Consider the following 24,028-nt stretch of genomic DNA (forward strand, 5'->3'; position numbering starts at 1 on the left):
TTACAATGACAGATTCATCAAAATCATAGAAAACAACGGTTCTGTAGAGCCGCACATACGATCACAAAAAACACACATTCAAATATACAATACATTGCTGGAATAAAACTTAAACTTAATATGTATATACAACAGCAGAAAATACAGTGCCTCACAAATCTAAATACCAGATAGTACAGGGATAATTTCACATTGTTCAAGGATTGTTTCAGCTTTATTACTGCTTATAGGTCGCGTTTTGTTCAGCTGGCCAACTGAAAGATTAAAACAAACATGTAAATCAGTTATCCCTATATGCCTTGGCTCATACAATGGTGACCTAAATAGCAGCCAAAAATATTAATAAAATATAAAATGAAAATTCTATCACATGCAATAAATCAATTCTGGCTGCCTCACACTATCTTCAGCACCTGTTAGTCATGACTTTCCCTGCATCACACATACATGATTTTTCATAAAATATCCCTAAAAAGTCCTAACGTTTTGACTAATTACACTAAATACAACATGAACAACTTGGCTTCTCCTGTCTGAGTTCATAGTTTCTCTAGTAACAGTCATGTGGTGCCTCTGTGTAAAAAGCAATTCTTCATTTTCAGGTGATATGCATAGAAGCTGAGTGAACTTGATTTGCTCTTGGCTGTTTTCTGAATGTTGGACATGTGTGACGGGATGGTTTGGGACCTGTAGTAGTCTGCTTTGGTGGGACAGCATCCACAGCGCCCCAAAAGCATGCACACGTCTTTCCTGAAGGCCCGTGTGAAAATGGTATAGAGGAAAGGATTGCAAAGGGAGTTTATGGGATAGAATAGGATGAGTAGTATCTTTGAATGGGATACTGTGATGAGCGGCATTTTTAAAGCTGCAGAGATGGCAAAAAATGAAATTGGCGCCATACAGAGGAAGTCAGTGAAGATTAGGATTGCCATACGTTTAGCTATCTTTGTGTCACCATTACGCGTGGAGTGCTCTGGGTTGTGAACACTTATGTATATGCATATGTAACAGTAACACACTACAATAAAGGCTATGACATTCACGATAAGTACTGCTACAACATAAACCTGTGATCCGAGCGTTTCGATGTCCATAGGTAGGCAAATACTTACTTTGCTGTAACTACTGACACCTGCAAGAGGGAGTAGCGCTACCAAGAGGGAGAACACCCAACCTGCACCCATCATGGTTGCCACATGGGGCATCTTGAGTCGCTTATTCACATGCATTGCATTGGTGATGGTGTGCCAGCGTTCCAGGCTAATTACAGTGAGGGTGTATACTGAAAGTTCACTGGCAAATACCGTCAAAAAGCCAGCAATGCCACATCCTGGCCCTGTCTGCCAATCAGTTGCATGGTTGTAGTATTCATGGCGAGAGTGGATATCCATAAAGGCTATAAGCATCAAGTACAGCCCCATGCATAGATCTGCGAATGCAAGATTGCACATTAGGAATCTTGATATAGTTAGCTTGTGGTGGCTAATTAGCAGGATGAGCAGGACAGCCAGGTTTCCAGTGATGGCGAATATGGTGATGATCCAGGAGAGGCAGCGGAGGAAGGAGAATCCCAGCAGGTCCTCACAGGGGTTAAAAGCATCAGGTTTGGGTGTGCACTTGATGTAAGGGCTGTTCGAACAGCCAAGCTCTAAGTCTGCGTACTGAAAGTTTATGTCATTTATACTGCTGTCTCCATCTGCAGTGGGCTCTCTGAAGAAAAAAAAAAACTATCTCTATTATTTGAGTCAATAATTTAATCTTAAACTTATACACTATCAAAGTTAACCTATAAAGGACATCAGCATTTTGTGATTTATAATTTTTTAAGTGCAATATGTTCACCTGTTTGTTTCCATATTGATGCTGATGTCCTTTATAGGTTAACTTTTGACATTCTTGACTAGAAAGTTCTATAATGTGGCATTAAAATATTATCTATCGAACATTTTTTATATAGCTAAAAAAATAAACTCATTGTGAAAGGGCTTGTTACCTCTTTATATCTTCGTCATAGGTGTCGGTTGACTGCTGTGACATGTCTCTCATCAGCTGTTATTCTCAGGCGTGGTCAGTTGGCAGATCTATCTGACCATGCCTGCCGTTGCATGGTGGTCTCTGGAGAAGTGCCGAGGTAAATACCCCCTCGTCTCTGTTGATGGTCTGTGTGCCCCGCTTCCTGATTTCAGTAACATTTTGTATTCAAGCTCCTCTGATCCTACTATTTTGGCCCTATCCCAGTCCATGACATGGTTTTCCCTTTTACAGTGGACTTATTGTGGACTTTCGTTTTTCCTGTATTCCTTTTCTTTCTCACATCTTGTTGGCCGTGTTGAGGAGCAAGATGGTTCAGACAGACTTCTGAAATCAGGAAGTGAGGAGCACGGACCATCTGCAGAGACGAGGGGGTGTTTACCTTGGCTCACTTCTCCAGAGAACACTGCGCCACGGCAAGTGTGGTCAGTCTGATAGAACTTCCAGCTCTGTCAAACTGACCATGTCTGGGAACAACAACAGCTGCTGAGGGACACGTCACAGCAGTCAGCTGACACCTATGACAAAGGCGGAAGTCCTACCCCTGAAACATGTCATGTGCATAAGCTATGTACAATTTTACAATATTTGTCTTATTGGAAGACAAACGTGCTTTCTTCCAATAAGACATTTTTTGTCATATTGGAAGAAAGCACAAAGTTTGTCACAATTCATAAAGAAGTGATTGCACAGCCCTATTGGACAATCTCTACATAAAATGACTTAGAATCATAAGGGTGCTAACTTTACTGAAGATCAAATAACTTACATTTCAATTTCAATGAGATCACAGAGCTTGCTCATGTTTTTGAAGAGGCTTTCCCTTTAAATAGAAAAAAAACAACAACAAAAAAAACATTACAATTCACTGATGCTGCAGATTCATGATCATCTCCACTGCTCCTGTGTGCTCTACAGAGAAAATCAGATCTGTGGGGTATCGTACCTGTGTTTGCGCCGCCAGGTGTGGAAAGCACAGCAGTGGGAGGGGTAGGTGAGCTCAGCGGTCTGCAGGAGCTCGGACAGACCCTTTAAAGGTGGAAGAGTTTTCAGGGCGTAGGCTGAAGTAGCTATGAGCTCCTTCATCTGCCCAAGGCCTCTGTGTGGAAGGGCGATCAAAGAGGTGGACGACACATCACTGAAACAGGGTGAAAAATTGTAAGACTCTAAAATGGGCAATTAATGTAAAACCCTTGGCAATGGGTCTGTTTTTGTAATTTGTCTCCCTCTACTGACCAGAATGGGGACTACAAAAAAGATGGATGTGACAGCAAGTTTTTGGGTTCACACCTCTTCCAATTCCTGGAACGACGGGCCTCAAGTGGATACATCTTTGACAGCAGTGATACAAACATTCATCCTTCCATCATGGGTCAATTTAAGTCAACAGTTTATTTAAAACTGGCCATTTATGCTTTTGAGAAAGTAAAAGGCCACTCTGCCAATACACACTCTACAGAAACTTACAATTAAAAATGTTGTTTTGAACTTGGGCATTTAAATGCTGTGAGCCTCTAAAACTACTTTGGTGTATACTAGAGTGTGATTTAAACTTTTATAGTCATAAATGCAACGTTTCCACCAGTGGAGAAGCTTGCGTTTGCTGTTTTAATTGGTGCTGGTTAGAAATGCTGTTTTAGATGAATTTGCTTCAGGTTTGTGGAGCTCTGGAGCCTGAGCCAAGACTTCATTTACTGTGTTTTCATATTTATCACAGCCAAGAAGAACGCAAGTTAGTGGATGTAATTACTGGCATTTACAAGTCTGGTTAAGGTCTAATATTTATCATCCAAATGGTAAAAAAAAACTGTATTTTTTACATCAGCTAGACTCCAGAAATGGTTCAGAGTTAATAAATACCTCCACCAATAGAGGGCACACTTTCCCATTGTTATTATAAGTATAGAATATCTTATAAGGAATGTCTGTGTCTTATTCAGTCACTAAAGGAATACTTCAAGTTCCAATCAAAGACCTTGCAAGAGGCGGTAACACGGGGCTATTTGTTCACTAATCAGTATTCAGCGCCCCGTGTGGCTTGTTGGTTGTTTACACAGACAGCCTGTCACCTCTTAGTGTTTATACAATAGAATGATAAACAGTGTTATGAATATTAATCTTATTGCAATGACCCAGTTCAAAAATGGTGGCCTTAACTTTGGTCTGAACAAGTATAGATTTACAATGTGTTTTCTCATAAGTAACCTGCAACTTGTTTGTTTTTTTAAGATTGTCACTTCGATACAGGAATAAGATTTTATTCTTCCGTTTAAGAATAGAAATATTATTAATTATTATTGTTCATTCCTTTAATTTGTTTTGTTGATGTCTGTCTAGTATGAATGTAGATTGGTGCTACCTTAGTTTTTTTTGAGGTACTCCTAAAGCAAATACCTGTTCACTTCTGGTAATTGTTGTATTATGATAAAACGGACTACCTTTCTCAGGATTATTGTGAATGAATGTCTAGTGAATGTACATGGTCAAATTTTTAGCACCATTTTCCACCTTTAAGGCACTCAAAGAACTTTATATCAAGGAACCACTCACCCATTCTCACACACATTCATACACCGGGGATGAGCTGGGTTACGTGTTTTGCCCAAGGACACCGCAACAGCATTCATCTGTGGGAGCTGGAATTGCACTGCCAACGAGGGGTCAGTGGACATGACCGCTCTACCCCTCCGAGGGCTCATACTTGTACTGACTCAAGTGGGATAAGATAATTCATAGTAATACGGTTTAACTTACAGTCTAGTTGGTCCAGAGGCTCCTCCAAAAGCATCGTCGTCTATTTTTGTTAGAAACTTATTGTCCGTCAAGATCCTGCAAAATTGATAAATACCGAACAATTTTCACATCGTACTTATCACTTTTTACTCAAGTTATGAAATTATTAAATGACCCAAAACCTTCACTTCACTTTAGCCTGACACTGTGGTAGATAAGGCAAATTTAAATACTGTAAACTGCCCACGCATATCAGGGTTTCTTCAAAAAGTCAACAATATGGCACCAAATCTATGTTTAGTCTCACTTTATGTTGATATGAAGGTACAGTACAGTTAGTTTTTAAGATGAAAGAAAAACATGGCTTAAATCTGCAAATGTAAAGCGTATAATATAGTCTAATGTATTTGTTGTTTAACTTACAGTGAGTTGATGTTGGTGCCGTTGAATGCGTAGGCTTGTATCTCCTTGAAGCCATTTTTAACCAGGTTCCTGTCAAGGATAAAATGTTTTGCATTTTATTTCACTATCAAGAAGACAAAAGGTCAGAGGACTGGATTGCATAACAAGAAAGAAACTGTGACCTAAAAATATGGCTTCAAAAATGCAAGGAAAATAGTTACATGGCCATAATAATTTTGAGATTAGCTACTGTATAAATGTTTGTTCTGTCAACATGTTTGAGACAAGGTACTGTTTCATTATCTAAATATTGGCAATTAGAAATAAGCGGGCAAAATACTGCAATTGCATATTTTATATCCAATAAAAAGTAGAAGTATTTGTATTAAAGTTTAAAGGGCCCATATTGTGTGTTTTCTGATCTATGCTATAGCGTTGTTTCCTCATCACAATCATACCTGGGGTTCTGTTATGTTTCATTCACACATGCTCAAACTGAAAACACTCTGTTGCACCTTGTGATGTCATCTGGTAAAACAGGAAGTGCTCCACTGTGTTTTTAAACTCCACACACCTTCACTAGAATCATTTGGATAATTTCTGCTATGGAATTTCCAATCTTTACTGAACTTAAAGGTAAAAGGAGCCGTTTACTTGAAAACTACCACTTCATGACATAACGAGGTAGAACAGAGCATTTTGAGCTTTGGAGTTATAGACATACTAATAATAAAGTGTTACTCAAACGTGTGAATGAAACAAAACACAACTCCAGGTATGTTTTTAAGGAGGTAACAACATTATAACATGATTAAAAGCTCTATCAGAAATACTGGTGATGAAAAAGCAATTCTGATGATAATTGTAGCATTTCATTTGTAGTAAAATGAAATGATTATTATTTTGGATTTAATAAAATTTAATTGAGTACGTAGAGTTATATAACATTACATTAACCAAAATGTAGTGTTATTTGACTAATCTAACTGTTGATGTAAAACACTTTTAAATGAGTTCAGGCTGTGAATGCTTTATCAGCGTCTGCTGAAACCGTTGATAACATTACACAAGTGTGGCCTTACATGTCAACAGACTCCTTTGAGATTCCCTGGAAAGAATTGGCAGGAATGATGTGGATCCAGATGTTGTCTGCCATGTCCCTAAACACATAAAATAACATTAACCAGGCTGTTTATCACTTAGACTTAATTATACACATTACAGGCAAGAAATGAGTGGTTTGAACTGTCACCCAGTGGGAGACGCAGACATTGACATTGATAGATAAAATGCAAACCAATAAAGTAAAAGAATATTCTAATCTTTTTATGCATGCATTATAAAAAACAGTGTTACATACAAGATTAATCTAGGAGCCAGAGAGGAGAGAGTGGTGAAGTCTGGGAAGTGAATAAGCCCAGTGTTGGAGATGCTTCTGTCAAGGAAAATAAAAGATAGAGTGATTTTTGATTTGGTTATCATATAAAAATGGTGTTCGACATATATTTCCTCATCATAGACAATACAGAATTTTAATGTCCTCATAACACAAACATAGTCACATTTCTTCCACCAAAATCTGACCACTTTCAGATTAGAAATGACTGGATTTTGGTTCATTTTCAAACTATTGCACAGTCCTAGTTTCAGTAAATAACATACTATATACTGCTGGATTTGAAGCTTGAATCGTATAATGGTTCCCAAACAGCTGGACTTCAACTCAGCAATTTCACATATGAGTTTAGTGTTACATCCAGCCTTAATTTACATTCTCACAAGGGTATAGAATAGATTTTTTGTTTGTTTACTGATCATCCTCCTCCTCTAAGCTTCTATGGATATCAATTCTCACAGCCTTGAAAATCATATCTATGAGAACTGTGTCAGATAACCACTGTCATTTTAGAGATGCAAATACAAACAAGCTAAAATATTAAGCGGATCATTTCGTAGTTAAAAGTCCTATATTACGCAAAATGGACTCTTGTGAGCGTTAAGCCATGTTGGAGTTGTGTTTTGTTTCATTCACACACACATGTTTGAGTTTATTATTAGTCTGTTTACATATTCAAAGCTCAAAATGCTCATTTCCACCTTGTGTCATTAAGTTAACAGCTAGTCTTTATCTTTAGTTCAGCAGAGATTGGCAATTCCAGAGCTAAAATTATCCAAATGATTCTAGTGAAGGTGTAAAGAGTTTAAAAACAGCACTTCCTGTATTACCACATGACATCACAAGGTGGAACATAGTGATTTCTGTTTGAGAGAAGAACCTCCTGACTAAATACGCAGGGTTTCTGTGTTAAACATGTGTGAATGAAACAAATCACAACTCCGGGTATGTTTGTGATAAGGAAACAACATTATAATGGGACCTTTGAAGTTGTAAATACATGATTTTTTAAAGATATTTTAAACCAAACTTACAAATAATCCAGTTTTGGCAGGTCAGTGAATGCGCCTTTTTCAATGAACTGCAGACTATTGATATTATGCACAAATCTGCATAAACAAAAAAGAGACATTCTTCTGTAATTATAATATTTCTGTCAAACAAACAAACGCAAAGGCCTGCGTTCATTGATCGTTCATTATCCGTGCTGAATGTCTTTGTAATCGAGGCACTAATTCTTAAATCTCCAGTATAATGCACAACATATAGCTGCAGCTGTTCAAATAAATACTGGGCTTGTATGAAGTGGCTTACATCTGAGACACAGTGTGGAGGGAGAGGAAGGCCTGTGTCTGGATCCGAGAGATGGAGTCGCTCTGGGAAATCGCACTGTGGGACAAGAGAGGAAAAACAAGTAAATGAATAAAAGTGTATCAGGCAGATTAATTATCGATTGTATTTCTTTCTTTTCAGCCAAGATTGATATCTGATATTTGTTGAGCTGTGCTGTGATATCCGTTCACAAATAAAGATTTCACATACACAAAAATAGATTCTTACACAAAATATCAACATATCAACATCGAAGATGTTATATTAGAGTCTATTTTTAGTTTATTTTTAAGTATATTTTTTAAATTATTTTAAACTATTCATCTATTATGTTGTTTTATTGCATGTACCATTTTCCTTCTGTCACTGGCTGGTCACTGGGATGTTGTTTTATAGAATTCAAGTATTTTGACACTGATGAGCACAAGGGTCCAAGTTATAGTTTATGCCCAATGACCAATGTTCCCTCTAATTTCTCACGAGTCTGAGCAAACACACAAACTCCTTGAACGGTCCCATGGACGACTGTGAGCAACATCAGATGTGCGCACTGTGGTCATGCTGCATCACATCCATCCAAGTTAAATGGTTTATTAAAAGAATCAAATTACCGCATTTACATTTCTGTTATAAGACTTTTAATTAAGTGCTTTAGCCACTTATACAATGAAAATGACAAAAATCTTGCTCATGACCTGTGTAGTATGTTAATGCTATTGGAAGTATAAATATTTCATTTTAACTATGGCAAAACATGAGCTTCCAACCAAACCAAGACAACTGTAAACTCCAATGTTGAAAACACACTTAACATTTTTATGATAAAGCTCTGAATTGTATTATGAGTATAAGCCATTGTGTGAAGCTTTTGCTGTGCTGTGAGTGAGATTGTCCTATTGTGGTCTGGGAGACAGTCCGGTAACTCTTTTTCAGTATATGACATGATCATTTGACGTTTACAACTCATAAACTAGTGACAGTCAATGACCAATACACACTGAGAGGAATCTGTATCTGCACACCCAGCTGCTCTATTACTCTACATTTACATATCATATCAAAACACAATATATAATGTGTATTTGTGTATAAAATATTTTCAAAACAAGTGGTATGGGTCAAAATAAATATATATTTACAAACCACACACTGCAAATAGTGAACAAACACACACACTTAAAAATGTCAACAAACACACACTGGAAACTAAGAACACACTGTACATGTGACAGAGTGACACTCATTCTGCAACAGTGGCTCAGTGTTTAGAAGTTGGAGGATCGAGTCCCGCTCGGACCAACATCTGTCATTGTGTCCTTAGTTCTGTCATTGTGTCCTTAGGCAAGACACCTCACCCAAGTGTGTGCGTTAATGATTGGTGGTGGTCGGGGGGGCGCAGATTGGGATTAGCTAATGCTAATGACATAATACACATTTGACCCACAATTAAGTCAATAGCAGAATAAACCACATTTATCGATCAAGAACAGCATCCAGTCCATCAAATCATAAGGTCCTATACTCCTCAGTCCACCATGAGATCTTCACTCGGTTCCACAAACCGCTCCGGGTCCGAGATGCCTCTAGTTTAACTTGTACAAACATTCACAGTGTCCTCGGTCGCTTTGTTTTGTCCGTTTCCTCGTGTTTAAAACACAAAACCGCTGCAAAACAGTGCACCCGAGGGCGGGCCGTCGGAACGTTAAGGGGTTACACACTTAGCATCATTAGCGAGTCTTCACTCCACATCGGCCACATCGGCCGTGTCCCAATTCGCCAAACTGGCCTTAGGATCACCATTCGAAGTGTGCATCGAAGGGCAGTTACGTAATTTCCGGCGTGACAAGGGCTGTCCCATTTCAACGCACCCTACTGAATACGCCCGACAAACCTTCCCTTCCTTTTCCACCATTTCCATGGAGATCAGACGTAACCGAAGCATGCATCCATGCATACTTCACGCACCTCTATATCCCATCATGCACCGCATCTATGCAAAAAAGAAAAGAAAATGGAGTCCGCTGCGCAATACACATTCAAATGTTCGTACTGGTTTACCTCACCTACAACAGTGTGACATGAAAATGTTAAATCTGAATAAAGATAAGTACAGGCCATGTGTTTGATGATTAAAAAGGAGGGGAGTTACATGGAATAAAGGAATGTGGAGTGATTGCTAGACAATAAGAAGACATTATTATCATGAGAAATTATTACTGCAATAAGAATAATGTAAGAATGTTCGTTTCTATTGTAAGCGTCAAAGACCAAGAGACTGAAAGATAAAGTCAGAAGGTTTAATGAGTTCCACACAGGTAATGTGAACAATGAAGCAACAGACTCTTCATGTGTTCCGGTACATTCCATAGGTCTGCGCCCCCCTGGCACGTGTCATTTACCTTAGTGTTAGTAAATCAAGACACTAGCTTGATGTAGTGCTGCACTGCTAGAAAATACTTTACAATAATAATATGAAAAGAACTGGCACGGCATAGAAGGGAAACAGTGCCCTCTACTGTTATTAAAGTGGTGTAGACACTGGCCAAAATACCAAATGTTAAACTGCAGTATCCCACTATGTGTACAACTAATCAGTGTTCTCTGGTTTATAGACTATGAATGTAAAAATTATATTGTTACCTCTGTCTCTGTTATTATGTTTTCACAAGGTATATTTTGGTAAAGTTATGAAGTAGCTACAATTGAGAAAAAAATCACCTTGAGACTTATATTTGCCTATTGATATTCAATCTAAACAAAAAGAAACGGCTGTGACGACGACATCTTGACTTTTCTTCTATTAAATAATAAATCATTAAAAATAACGTACGTAATGTACGTATCGTACGTTCAAAGACAGCGGTACAAGTGCGGTCCGTGGTGTGGGGGTGTCCCACTTCAGCAAGATGGCGGCTACACTGAGGAGGGCAGATTCTCGTCCAGAACCTTCAAACTACACTTTGAAGAGTACTTCAAATTGACCCTTCAAAAGGTGCATTTGGCGAATTGGGACACGGCCATCGGCTAAAACACTGATAGTGGCGCATGAAGACGCCTGTCAATGACGTTGATAAGCTGCGTAAATACGTATGTGAATCACATAATTGTCTGGAGTAGCTAGTCGCCGGTCACACTCACTGACTCACATTGAAAAATAGCACAGAATGAATTGTTGTGTGTTTATTTTATTTTCAACTCCGGTTCGATTTTTTTGTGCGCAGCACAGATTTTCTGTGCACGGAGACCTTGTCAGCAGTGCACAATTGCGCATGCGCGCAGCTTAGAGGGAACAGTGCCATTGTATTTAGTCAAACTGACTTCTCTTTAAGGGCTCTGTGAAAATAAAAAAATAAAAAAACATATAGCAAGACATACTTTGAATCACTACCATGCAGAAAATCTTCCAAAATCTAGTTCAAACAGCATGTTTTTACTGCCACTGCACCTTTTCAAATGTTTCAATATCTCAAATGCAGTAGTAGATGCTGGCTATACTGCAAGAAGAAAATAATACAACAGTAAAAGCACATGGTTCAGAATGTAACATAGTAAAAGTAGTACCATACTGTACTTAAGTACACATTTTAGGTATCTGTACTTAAGTAAATATAACAGTGAATCTTTTTTGCTTTCACTTCACTACACTTGAGAGAAGGTATCTGCATTTTCTACTCCATTATATTTTTTAACTGGATGTTGACTAATTGGATGAGGTGGGAAAAAAGTGTGTTTAATCATAGAGCTGCAGTCAAGGTCCTATATTATCCATAATTGACTCTTATAAACTTTAAGCCATGTTAGAACATTGTTACCTCATCAAAAACAGACCTGGAGTTGTGTTTTGTTTCATTCACACATGTTTGAGTAACACTTTATTATTAGTCTCACATCTCAGAAGCTCAAAATGCTCTGTGAGACCTGCACCTTGTGATTCCATGAACAGGTAGTTTTCCAAATGAACAACTACCTTTTACCTTTAGTTCAGTAGAGATTGGCAATGAAATGATCCAAAAGATTCTCGTGAAGGCGAATGGAGTTTAAAGTCATGTATTACCACGTGACATCACAAGGTGGAACAGAGTGTTTTATGTGAAAGAAACAAAACACAACTCCGGGTATGCTTTTGATGAGGAAACAGCATTATAACATAGATCAGGACACAGCGTAATATGAGCCCTTTAAGAAGAGAAGAGAACAGAGAAGCACTCAATCACAGTCTGACAATATCACAAAAATGGCCAATTGTCACATGGATGAGACTGCGATTTGATTTGAGACAGTTGAGATAGTTTATTGAACTTTAGTAAACCAAGTAGCACATTTGGATAAAATGTTGTTCCCTTTACCTAGTTACTATTCCCTCATTTAGAACTAGGACAGTGTTGATTAATACTAGACTGAACCCACCTGGGACACAATAAAAACAAGTTACGATCGTATTACTCAAGTTGCCAGACACCTACATTTCACCCCATGTTTGGAGCTGTCTCAACATAGATCAAACATGCATCTAGGCCAATAAGACTGAGTGAAGATGTTCAGAATGAAGGACTAAACAACAGCCCAAAGTCGCGGGTGCTCACATGCGTCCTTGATAACGTTTTTTTAGATAGCGCCCTTTTTTTAAAAATCGCTTCTTTTGCTTTAGCCTCGCACTCCTAAGTAATCAGCCAACACTTTTTTTAAGCTAAAGTCACCGTGCCAGCATTCAAAAACGCAAACAATTAAAGATCCCCCATCTGTGGAGTGTACTTGGCTTTCTTGATTGCCAAATGCATTGTAATTACCACTAAATGCTCATGAAACACTTGAAAATGAAAAGTGATTTACTGCAAACTACGTCAGCAAAAGGTGCACTCTGCCTTGACATGTGTTGGCGGGAGAGAAGGTTTAAGATTAGGATTGTGAAACTGAAAAAACAAAAACAAAACCCCAAAACACAGAACAGGAAAATTTATGGCTGGACTGCGAGGGATTTGCGTGTAGCGGACATGTAAGTACTGTAAGTATCTAGAGCTGATAAGAGGTGGCCTTGTAAAACCAACTCATTTACTCAACACTACAACAGCTGTCTTCTACTGCGGTAAGGAAATCTAATTAAGGACATGTAAACGCAACATTTTTTTTTTTTAAAGATTACTGAATACATGACTTTGAAGTAACAAAAACCCTTGAAATTTGTACAGTATTTTTCAAAATGTGTTATTATTAATTAGCTCCCTGTGTAAATGTTGTCTATCTGCATTATTGCTGATGGAATAACTTTAAATAAATGCAAATTATGTATCATGTAGGCACTTACTGTACATAGTAAGTGCCTACATGGTAAATAAGTGCCTTTCTGTACAGTAATAGGCAAAAAGAAAAGTAAAACATACCACAGAGCCAATCTCATCAGTACAAACACAGCACTTTTTTATTTCTTCAAATATTTAGGATCCATTCAAACTAAAGCCTTGTTTGACTTGATTCATTCTTGGTTTTTCATTCTTGTTTCAAACCAGATTTAGTAAGTTTGGTTTAGACCAAGTTTGGTCCTTACACATGAGCCACATATCTCAGAAATTCCAAACCTCTGAGCCTCAAGAAGACACATTTTAATCATCAGTAAGAATTATGTGGGACACAGCAAAAGAAAAAATTCAGTTCTGTCAACCATACAAAAACATGTAGAGTGAAGACGTTTCACAGCTCTAAAACTTGGCTACACATAAAATACACGATCCAAACCATTCTGAAATGCTCGTAATGTTGTCAAATAAAATCTAATGAGACATTGCACAAATAGGCAAAATTAACTACTGTGATAAAATGCACATTGAATGCCAAACTGCCCAGACTGAGCTGTCCTAAAGTGCAGCAGGTCAGATGCTTTTGAGAACACGCTCATGTATGTTGACTATGACAAATTCTACTACATCTCAATCTCTCAATCTGCACCATGCTTTGATACTAAATGTACAAACTGTACTAAATGCTGCTATAACCATCACTGCTAAACCTCTCAAGGCCTGTATTGTCGGTGGTAACTGATGTAGAAAAATAAAACATTTTGTGTTATAGCCTTTTGTCAATAACTCCGTCACTTGATAACGGTTTACAGAAGAATGAAGAGAAAGAAGCAACAATTGTGGGCTGAATATAGGCTCACTCACCTTTAGTACATGAACATGTTGCAACGTTACAACCTATAACATACTAATAGTAATGTATACTGTATCTGGCAACCAACCCAGTTATGGATTAGAAAGGTCTACTTACATGATGGTGATGTTGACCAGGTCTCTGAAGGCGTATGTGGGGACCAGCTTCAGGGGCAGGTGGCTTAGACTCCTACACAAATCAAAAATAGTTTTTAACATTAGAATTTGCAAACGGACATAACGTCTGAAATGCATAAACATTTTAATACAACACTAAAATTGAACTTGTATTTTGTTACTATTTGCTGCAGGAACCTAACAAGCTCCTGTAGGACGGGATTAACTCCAGGAAGCATCACATCTTCCACAGTCCCACCGCTGCAGGATTAGCAGGGCTATGACAGTTTAATTCACTGAAATAAGAATAAGATCCGTTTACTTACAGCTTCCCAGGTTTGACGGTAGCCCGTGAGGCGAGCTGAGTGTCCCGGTTGCACTGGAAGGTTTGCGCGCTGCAGATGCAGATGTCCGGACATGGATAGGACGCACCGCAGGGGACAGCGAGAAGAAGGACATTGGACAGCGCCACTGAGACCCACACTGCTCGGGAAGCCATGATGAGAGAAACCAGGCAATCTCCCTGGAACTAGCTAAAATAAAACTTAAACGTTTCCAAACTAAATTGACTTTTGTCAACAAAGTTTGTGGTGTCAGAAAAGTTAATGATGCGCAGCGCGTAGTCCGCCTTTTCTTTTCTTCTCTTCTCTTTTCTTCTCTTTTCTTCTCTTCTGCCGCTGCTGCCCTCAGGGACAGTCGTAATCTGTCAGAGGAGAAGTGAGCAAAGTGAAGACTCCAGAGTTTTCTCTGACACTTGTCCAAGAGAGACGTGACGTGAGGAGGGAGGAGAGGCACAAACACTCATCATCTTGGTCTTTAAAGCACATCCTTATTGTCAGTATTGGATATTTTGGCCATGATTTATGGTTTGGAATTAAATTAGTAAGCCTACACCATTATCACATTGAGGTTTAGATTAGGCTCCTTTTAGATGTAGTTAGACCTAATTGCTTCTCATTAAAATGATCTTAATGGGCATGCAGTCACTCTTTAACTCAACAGCTTGAAGGCACAGTAAACAGTTCATAAAGTCTAATTCTGAGTGCAGTGATAAAGAAAATACACATACTTCACATACACATACATAATACAACTGTCAGAACTTGTTTTCTAAAGACAGTTGTGTCTTGCATATTGTACATTCAAAACACATTTTGAACTGTTGTATGCAGTAATCAGTATGCAGTAACTGTTGTATGTGATCTGAGTATTGTGGCATAGCCTACATTGAAATGAAAACTTGACACAATTTCTTTATTACATTGACCCAGTTGGCAGTTTCAATCATTAGTCTACCAATGATTTCCACTTGGCTCTACATGGCCGCACTAATCCAACTTAGTGCTTCAAACTGGTCCTTCTGTGTGACCATCCTTACTCTAATTCCCCACATTTTGAAGCAGTTTGTTTACACCTCATCATTTTCCCACAGTGACCCCAACCTCGTATGTTTCTCTCACATTCAGTTTGTTCCTCGTGTCAACAACCCACTCAAAGAACAACTAAACACACACACATTGTTGACCTGGGATCCACCTGCAACGCACAAGCTGCACACACTGACAGTAATTTATGCAGTGAGCCTCCTCTGACTCAGCCCTTGTCTTCATGTTAACTCCACGCTGCGCATCACATCACACCCCGAAGGTCACACAGCAGGAAGACACAGCCGGAGAAATACAGCTTTTTACAATTAGGCTTACATCACATTCACTTGTAAAGGGAACGGGGATTTCTCAAACTGCTGTTGCTACCTGTTTGGTTTTCTGTTCTGATAATTATTCATAAATCGTTTTTGATTTAGACAAAATGTATTGACTCACAGATGATGAAGTTACATGTGACTCTAGTTCAGTAATGTTCATATTTAGCTCTGAGTCGCCCACACTCAACTAAAGGCCTACATAAATAGCATTGTTAGCATTGCATAAATACCAACAAGGCTCTTCGTAGCTTCCCAGATCTGACGAGATGAGGCGTTGCCAAGCAGGTATGACCACATGGATTAAACTGCTGAGATTTAGTCCACATTGAAGTAGATGATGCCATTCGCCCGTAGTGTGTCCATATGAAGTTGTGAAGAAACTATAGCCAGTTTGATTTTAAAAACTTTTCTATTTTAACAAGCCGTACAACAATAAAGCCACTGCCTCATAAGATAACTTGTTTTGTGTTGTTTTTTAAGGTCAAGCCCCTCTGTCTGCAGATAGATCTTTTTAAATGTCTTTTATAACGAGGATACTTTGAGCAGAGATGCGGAGATCACACTCTCAGTTTTAATGAGGTGTATTTTAAGAGCTTTGGGGCCATTTTTAGTCTGACACAGGGCCAGATGTGAAGCGTGTCACTCAGACCTCTGTGCAGTCGGCGTGTGAGGTACTTCTTTTTTCCTTTAATGATTAGAGCTGCTTTTTATGGAGCTGTTTCTTCTTGGCTTCAGGTGAAAGGCTTTTGACCTGTCAGTGCCCTGCTGCTAATCAAGCAGAGCAACGAGGGCAAACCATAACAACGTCTCCAATAGGTCGGGTATTAAACATGAGGATAACAAACACAGGCGCTCATTTTCAGGAGAATGGTCCTACCTTAACCACAATTAATGTTTACCTAACCTTAACCTAGATACCATCTTTACCTATTTAACCCATATCTGAAATTTAAATCCTGTTGTTGATCTAATAATAAAGGAATGAAATCATGGGGACCTGTTCTTTAAGAGAAACAGATTAATTGAGTCTGTGTACACATTGTAGTCTTGACAATAGCAAAAGATGAAGTTTAAATCTATTCTAAGAGTGAAGATGTCTTGAATTTTAGTCCAGTTGTCAAAATTCTAGATCTGGAACCCTTTACTTCACATATTACTGCTGTGGATCCAAACATTAAGATCTCACGGGAAGAGGCTAAGGAGAACAAACTGGACTTCTTAGACTGTGCAATAGCTATAGGGGAGGACCGGTGTCTCCAGGTAGAAATCTTCAGGAAGCTCACACACGCTGACCAATACCTGATGTTTGGTTCACACCATCCACTACAACACAGAGCTCAAGTGGTGCCCACAAAGACAGACGGAAAAGTGAAGGAGGAACAACACGTGGAGAAAGACCTATCTGCTTGTGGATATCCAAAATGGGTTTTCAGTAGATCTAAGAGAGCTAAAAAACAGCACAACAGGGAATCTGAACTTTGATGGAAAGGTGTAACTATTCCTTACACAGCGGGTGAATTTTCAGACAGTGTGAGTTTCCGGTCTATTTCAAACCTACAAACACTTTAAGACAGATACTGGTTCACCCTAAGGACAAAACCCCGAGCCACAAAAAAAGTAATGCGGTCTAATCCATTCAGTGTAGTGAAGAGTGCAGTGAACGTTACACTGGAGAAACTAAACAGCCACTCCATAAAAGAATGTATCAACACCGGCGTGAGAGCAGCTCAGGACCCCAGTCTGCTGTACATCTCCATCTCAAAGACACTAACCACTGCTTTGAAGACAGTGAAATTCAGATCTTAGCCAAAGAAAAAAAATTGTTTGAGAGGGAAGTTAAAGAAGCTATTTTTGTTAGGAAAGACAATACTTCATTAAACAGGAATGGGGGCCTGAGACATAATCTCCCACAGATCTATGAATCCATTGTCAGACCCAAAGCAAACAAAAAGAAACAAAGAGAACAATATGAGGGCTATTACAGGTTGAATAGTGCTGTTAAGGCTGAAACTGGAGACAATAGCTGTTTACAGTTTCAGTGTAGTTAGCTCCTCCCTTCAGATAGATATAAGGCAGTGTCCACCAGCAATCTGACCAGAACTGAAGAAGCGGCTTGGATGAGCAGAGAAACGTCTTCATTCCTACAACTTTCTGTCCATTTGACAAATTTAAAGTTAATGACATTTTTTGCTATGGATCAGACCAGGACGACTGAGGCATTACACAGAAGTCTTGACAATGTAACAAATACTCTCCATACATTATGCACCTAGAAGCAAGTTAACATTTAGTGTCAGGTAAAAATGCAAGCAACAATTTCAGCAAGTAACAGCAAACATGATATAGAATGATACAACTGAGTAAGGATCTCCGATATCGCTCATGGGCTGTTTCTGGTTTGGGAGCAATTGGTAGAAAATTGGCCTCCATGATCCAAAAATGTCAGTTTATAGTGCATGCTGTTGTGTCCTTGGGCACAACACTTACCCCCATCCTTCAGTGTCTTCCTATACACTGCTGTATGAATGTAATCAACAGTTTCTGGAAGTAAAACAGTTTTAGGAGTAGAAAGTCATTTTGATGTGATTATCATCTCACACAGGGATCTTTTTGCATATTACATTATGAGTAAAGCATTTGGCCATAATGTTATGTCTCTGTCTGATTGTTGCATTTGTAAACAATGTGGCTTAAACAACAAAAGTTACACATAAAACGCCAAATAACACCAAAAACAAATCCCACATCAACTCCTGGGAGTGAACCGGCTGTAGTCATTACAGCAACCAACTGAAGGCAGCAATTGGTGTCAAACACTGTTTACCTGCTCCTTCCACAAAGTGACATTTTCAGCAGCGAGTGCAGCAGAACACACATCACAGTGGCATTTCAAGTAATTGGCATCAGGAGCACGGAGAGTGTGTGAGCAGCCTTTGTTTTAGTCTGTAACTCTGTAACAGAGAGACCGTTTCCGTGAAAAACAGGCAGCCACCAACCCAAAAATTATCACAATTTTAGACTTGGAAATCAGTGACTGAGTACACTCGACCTTAAATCTCCCTATAACAAGTTAGTTTGGTAAAAAATATGTCGACAAGGTAGCCTAAGATGTTTGGTCTCTCTAAGAGGCCTTATCAATCCTGTAGTTCATAATGCATGTCTTAGAATCACACACACAAACACACCCACACATGAGGGGCTCCCCCATATAAAAAAAATGTTTTCTGTAAGTTACTTTGTGTCGTTGTTGGTTGTAATATTCAGGAAGAGAATAGTAGTCAAGTGAAGCTGGCAGTGTATACAATAATAGTAACTGCAGTACTTGCAGAAGCCATTTGCAAAGTATGATAACTTATTTTGAAGGAAATATATTTACTTTCACACTGATCTGGATGATTTTTTTTGCATCCTCTTCATCCCTATTTCTTGAAGTGGCAATTTGAGATGCAATTTGTATGATAAATATAACAATTTGTGAAACATCAACCTCCTCTTCATTCACTTGAGTATAGATTAAGATTAATGTAGATCATCTCAAGATGATTTTGACTGTGCCGGGTACAAACTGCCTTTAGCTGAGCAATACGAACCAAGTATCTTTTTAAGAAATAAGTCAAGAATCGCTTATGGTTTTACCACTTGACATATCAAGGATTCTCCATTCAAGGGCATTAGCACACTCTCATATCACCAACAAGGAAGTCCCGGCCAAGGAGACGGAGTAGAGAGCCAAAATGGTGACACGCGAGCCTACACGGAGGTCTCCAATGCACCAATTCGCTTAGTTAATTTTAAGCGATTTGTATGTAAGAGTTGTAGATACTTGAGCAGGTTAAAATCATTTCCATATGCCCTCTAATCATTCTACCTCGTCCCACTCAGAAGGCATCAGGAGGGGCGCACTGAGGCCGGCATCTTAATGAATGTGAATAAACAAGCACGCAGCAAACAGGGGAGTCATTATTATGAATTATTAGACGGAATTTATGCAGTGTTGTTTTTAATGGCATATAACCTTGAGGCTGTCCGCACTCTGCTATACACACACACACTCATACACACAGTTTGGAAACAGGGCATTGCTCCTGACAGCTTATCAGGGCAGGAATTCAAAACTCATCACACAGATATCACATTAAAAGAAGTAACCCTTTCAGGACCAGTTTGAGGGAAAGGGATTAAACCGTGAACTCCTGTCTCCTTCGACTGCTCAAACTAAATGAAAGAAAATGATTACAAATTCTAACCTTGTTTCAGAAGCCAATAAGACTTCAACACTGCATCAAAATGTACATAGTTAAAAGTGCAGCTTTGTCTCCATAGAGAGTTTAATGCTTTACCTGGAATGTTCCAGAGTATGGCAATAAATGGAGGAGTGTGTGTCTGCTAATCCAAAGACTGATGGTTCAAATCCTGCTCTCGACATAAACATCGTTGGTTGAGCAGTAAGATCCGCTAACCCACAGGTTGGCGGTGCAATTCCCGCTCCTACAGGTGAATGCTATTGTTATGTCCTTGGGCAAGACACTTAACCCACCTCGCCTAGTGTCTGCGTACACTGGTGAATGAATGTGTGTGATTGGGTGACTGGTTTCTTGATGTAAAGCACCTTGAGTGCCTTGAAGGTGGAAAAGCGCCATATAAAAATGTGTGACCATTGACCAAATGTAGATCTCCATGGAAACAAAGTGACGCCACAAGGTCAAGTTACAAGTAAGGTGTGTGAAAAGGCAAATCTTCACGAATTCATGCATTTGTTTGTCATTTGTTTAGATACAAGGCAAGTTTAATGCCATGCTGTAGAACATTGGTGCATGGTCACATTTTTATATCGCAGTGATGTTACTCTTGTGCTGACTGAAGTTTTATGAATAATTTCTATCCTTTTGACTTCCATCCTGACACACTCATTTGCATTAACAGCTACACATATACACATCTGAATACTCTTGAAATGTATGCATCTCTGTAAGCAAACGCCATTGATGTTGTTTGTCCAGGCAGATGTGGCTGCAGTTCTGTGTTTCCATCAACAGGTGTCAGCGCGCTCTCTTTCATGTGAGTGGGACCGTGTTCAAGAGTCCCACTGTGAAAAGCCTGTTGGTGTTTGATCACAGATTCATTCTGATCCACAGCTGAAGAATAATCAGTGTAGTAAAAATGGGACATGGGCCTCTGCAGAGAAACTGGTTCCAATTACCATGTCCAGACCAGTGCAGATGTAGGACACAGCTTTTAGTGTGACAACTCCGGTTCAGTCGAGGTATTTGGATGCAAGGATTTCAGAGAGCACTCGCTTAAACATAAAGGGGTCCATCTTTAACAATGAATGTATCTAGGGCTGTGAGATGGAGGAAAGAGAGGATAAAAGAATCGTGTTGACCCTGTTCAAAACATCTTCAACATTTACAAATGCCTAAAAGTCTACATGGTTTAAAATGAAAGTTGGGCAAAGCGAAGCAACAATTTCCTGTTATATTTTGAGGGCTTTAGATAATTCCAAAGATATTAAATATAGTTTTGAATTGTGAATTACCATGGCATCAGTGCTAGATTTTCTTTATGAATGTGACAGTGCCCCAAGTGGACTTATATAACTCAGTCTAGTATAAATCCTAGTGTTTCAAACCAGTACCATTAAATTGAAAATGGCTTCTGGATGGGAGCCGAAATGTCCAGATGACTACCTCTGAAACAATTTTTACCTTCCTTTTTCCTACACAAGAACATAAATAAGCAACACTTTAGCAATAATGTTTCTAAATAAAAAGCTATATTTTTGATAGATGTCTGTCTGCAATATGAGAACAACCGAGTAATATCTCCAAACACAGTATCAACCTGAAGATGATGAGCATCAACCCTACAGTCAGTTGCAGGTGATGTATTTTTATTTTATCTTACTTACTTTAATGTTACTTCTATTGTAGCCCATATTGTTTCCTTTTGTGCTGTAGCATTTGAAAAAGAATTTGGAAATGAAAAAACTTTAGTTGCAGTGGAGCATGTAACTGTTTTGTCACTAAGAGGTCGCTAGTTTTGATGTTTAATGAAGGTTTTCAGGTGATTGTCTTGTGTATGGAGTTAAACGTCTCCAGATAATAAGATTGAATAGCAATTAAAAGCTCTGTCCCTGCCTCCTGTGAGATGGATCTTCACAATATGATGTTAATGTAGCTGCAAATAATTTCCTCGTAAAAATGGCTAGCGTGGCAGACACTTCTACAGAATAATCATTTTGTTTTCAAATCTGGACATTTTTTTCTCCAAGGACAGCTGGTGAGAAGACACTGAAGCAGCTGGGCCTCCTGGTGGCAACCAAATATGCTAATTACAGCTTTGAGGATTTGAAAGGCTATTATTTCAATATGATATGAACTGTTATGCAGAATTTAGTGATCCAATGAGATATTAAACAACGCGATTACATTTTGGACAAATCAAACTCACTCATTTCAAATTTTCAGTGCTCAGAGTGGGTCTTTTTAATCAAGGAGTGTTTTTTAACTCAAGTGTTTAGGACGAAGAAATATGGTCATAGTTTGGCTATTTTTGGCCAGTGGTGGATGAAGTTAATTTAGTTACTTAAGTAAAAGTACAGACACAGAGGTATAAACTTACTTAAGTAAAAGTAAAAGTATCACATGAAAAAATAAGTAAAAGTATTAAGTATACATTTAAAAATGTACTTTAAGAGTAAAATTTAAATATTTTACACAAGTGTTAAATGTAATGATGTTAGTTTAAAATGATGTATATTTTGGTCAATAGTTGCAATTTGGGTAGATTTTTTTAATTTATGAACGTTGTGTATTTATTTTTGTTAGCTCAAAGTCAAAGCTTGAACTCAAAAACTTTAGTCAGGATGTTACCACGAACAAAAAATAAAAATAACCCCTCAAATCATATGAAAAGTACTTTTTACTTTTCAGTCCAGTTCAAAAATGTAGTGGAGATGAAAGTACAAATATCTTGTAGTGAAGTAAAGGTAAAAAGTAACCTGCTTAAGTAAAGTACAAATACCTAAAAATTCTACTTAAGTACGGTACTTTACTTCTTTTACTTCGCTACCTTGCACCACTGTTTTTGGCTATTCACATTCTGTATTGTTTATGTTGAGGAAAGCAAAGCTGAAACCCATTTTTATTTTGTTTCATGTTGTTTTTATGAGAAAAAAAGTCATGATTCATTTGATTTTTGTCATATGACCCAGCCCTTGTTACCGTATTTGTTTAAATACTCACTATCTTAGGCCTATTTGTCTCCACCCACCACCAGGAAAACAAATGAATGAGTTGATATTGAATGCCCACTGTGGCCAGTTTGTGTCTATGGCCCATTACATCAACACACTCCCAGTAATGTGACCTAAAAGACTGTCTATTCAGATAAAGAGTAATTAATTCCCATCTTCCATGCAGATATTGATTCTTTCCTCTTTAATAGCGGGAGCTGTAGTCTGATGGAGGCCTGATTTATGAGCAGGCGGAGGCGCTGTGATTAAAAGATCATCACTTCAGCCCTGAAACTCGACCGGCCCGCTGATGTTATGTGTCACTCTTGTTTTGTGGTGGCATTTATCCACTGCACTCCACAGTATTACAGTGGTGTGTGTGGAGAGAGAGAGAGAGAGAGAGAGAGAGAGGGAGAGAGAGAGAGAGAGAGAGAGGGAGAGAGAAAGACAGAGAGGTCAGGCAATCAAGATGCAATCAAGTTTGTGGATTGGCTGAAAGAAATTGGTGAGAAATATTGTAATAAAAAAGCAGAAACTGGAGGTTGAAGTCATATTAATGGAGAAAAGACAGTATTATTCTCACTTGCTCGTGTTACTTGGTCTAATAGCGAGTTAAGTTAAAAAGTTTGGACGTTTATAGTTCAAATGAGGTCAGTGGTTAAATGTTTTCAGTGCAGCCTCGTATTAGACACTGGGAATTATTCTAAGAGGAGCCGGATTCTCATTGCATAAACCAACTCCAGCCTCGTCAACTTACAAACTGTTTTTACTATGACACAAGAGCGTTAAGTGTGTTGTGCTGTTAAGATATTTTCTCCCCTACCGGAAGATGAGGTTAGATTAGTTTATTGTTTTATAGAAATGTGCTTTCTACTTTGAATCATTGCTAAATAAAGACTTTAGACAAGACTTCAGACAAATGGTGGAAGGTAACG

The 24,028-nt window shown here is 38.6% G+C and overlaps 1 protein-coding gene across 1 annotated transcript; it reads right to left on the reverse strand.

Annotated features, from left to right (window-relative positions):
• Window positions 1–560: 560 nt before the first annotated feature.
• Window positions 561–14,653, reverse strand: LOC117382773 (lutropin-choriogonadotropic hormone receptor-like). Its single transcript, XM_033980004.1, has 11 exons — window positions 14,481–14,653; window positions 14,156–14,227; window positions 7,877–7,951; window positions 7,597–7,671; window positions 6,527–6,601; window positions 6,249–6,326; window positions 5,188–5,256; window positions 4,786–4,860; window positions 2,978–3,169; window positions 2,801–2,854; window positions 561–1,710 (listed from the first exon to the last, which is right to left on the reverse strand). The coding sequence occupies exons 1-11, from the start codon at window positions 14,651–14,653 to the stop codon at window positions 561–563; spliced, it is 2,088 nt and encodes a 695-aa protein (XP_033835895.1).
• Between the last annotated feature and the right edge of the window lie 9,375 nt (window positions 14,654–24,028).

The sequence above is a fragment of the Periophthalmus magnuspinnatus genome, chromosome 15, assembly GCF_009829125.3.
Source record: "Periophthalmus magnuspinnatus isolate fPerMag1 chromosome 15, fPerMag1.2.pri, whole genome shotgun sequence".
Taxonomy (NCBI): domain Eukaryota; kingdom Metazoa; phylum Chordata; class Actinopteri; order Gobiiformes; family Gobiidae; genus Periophthalmus; species Periophthalmus magnuspinnatus.

What these genes read in the sequence shown, in the direction of transcription:
- LOC117382773 (XM_033980004.1), bottom strand. Translation starts at nt 14,653, where the DNA reads ATGGCTTCCCGAGCAGTGTGGGTCTCAGTGGCGCTGTCCAATGTCCTT. An exon ending in CTGGTCAACATCACCATCAT is followed by an intron (nt 7,952 to 14,155) that starts GTAAGTAGACCT and finishes CTTGTCCCACAG; the next exon opens with TGCGATTTCCCAGAGCGACT. An exon ending in GGCACCAACATCAACTCACT is followed by an intron (nt 4,861 to 5,187) that starts GTAAGTTAAACA and finishes TCAATTTTGCAG; the next exon opens with GATCTTGACGGACAATAAGT.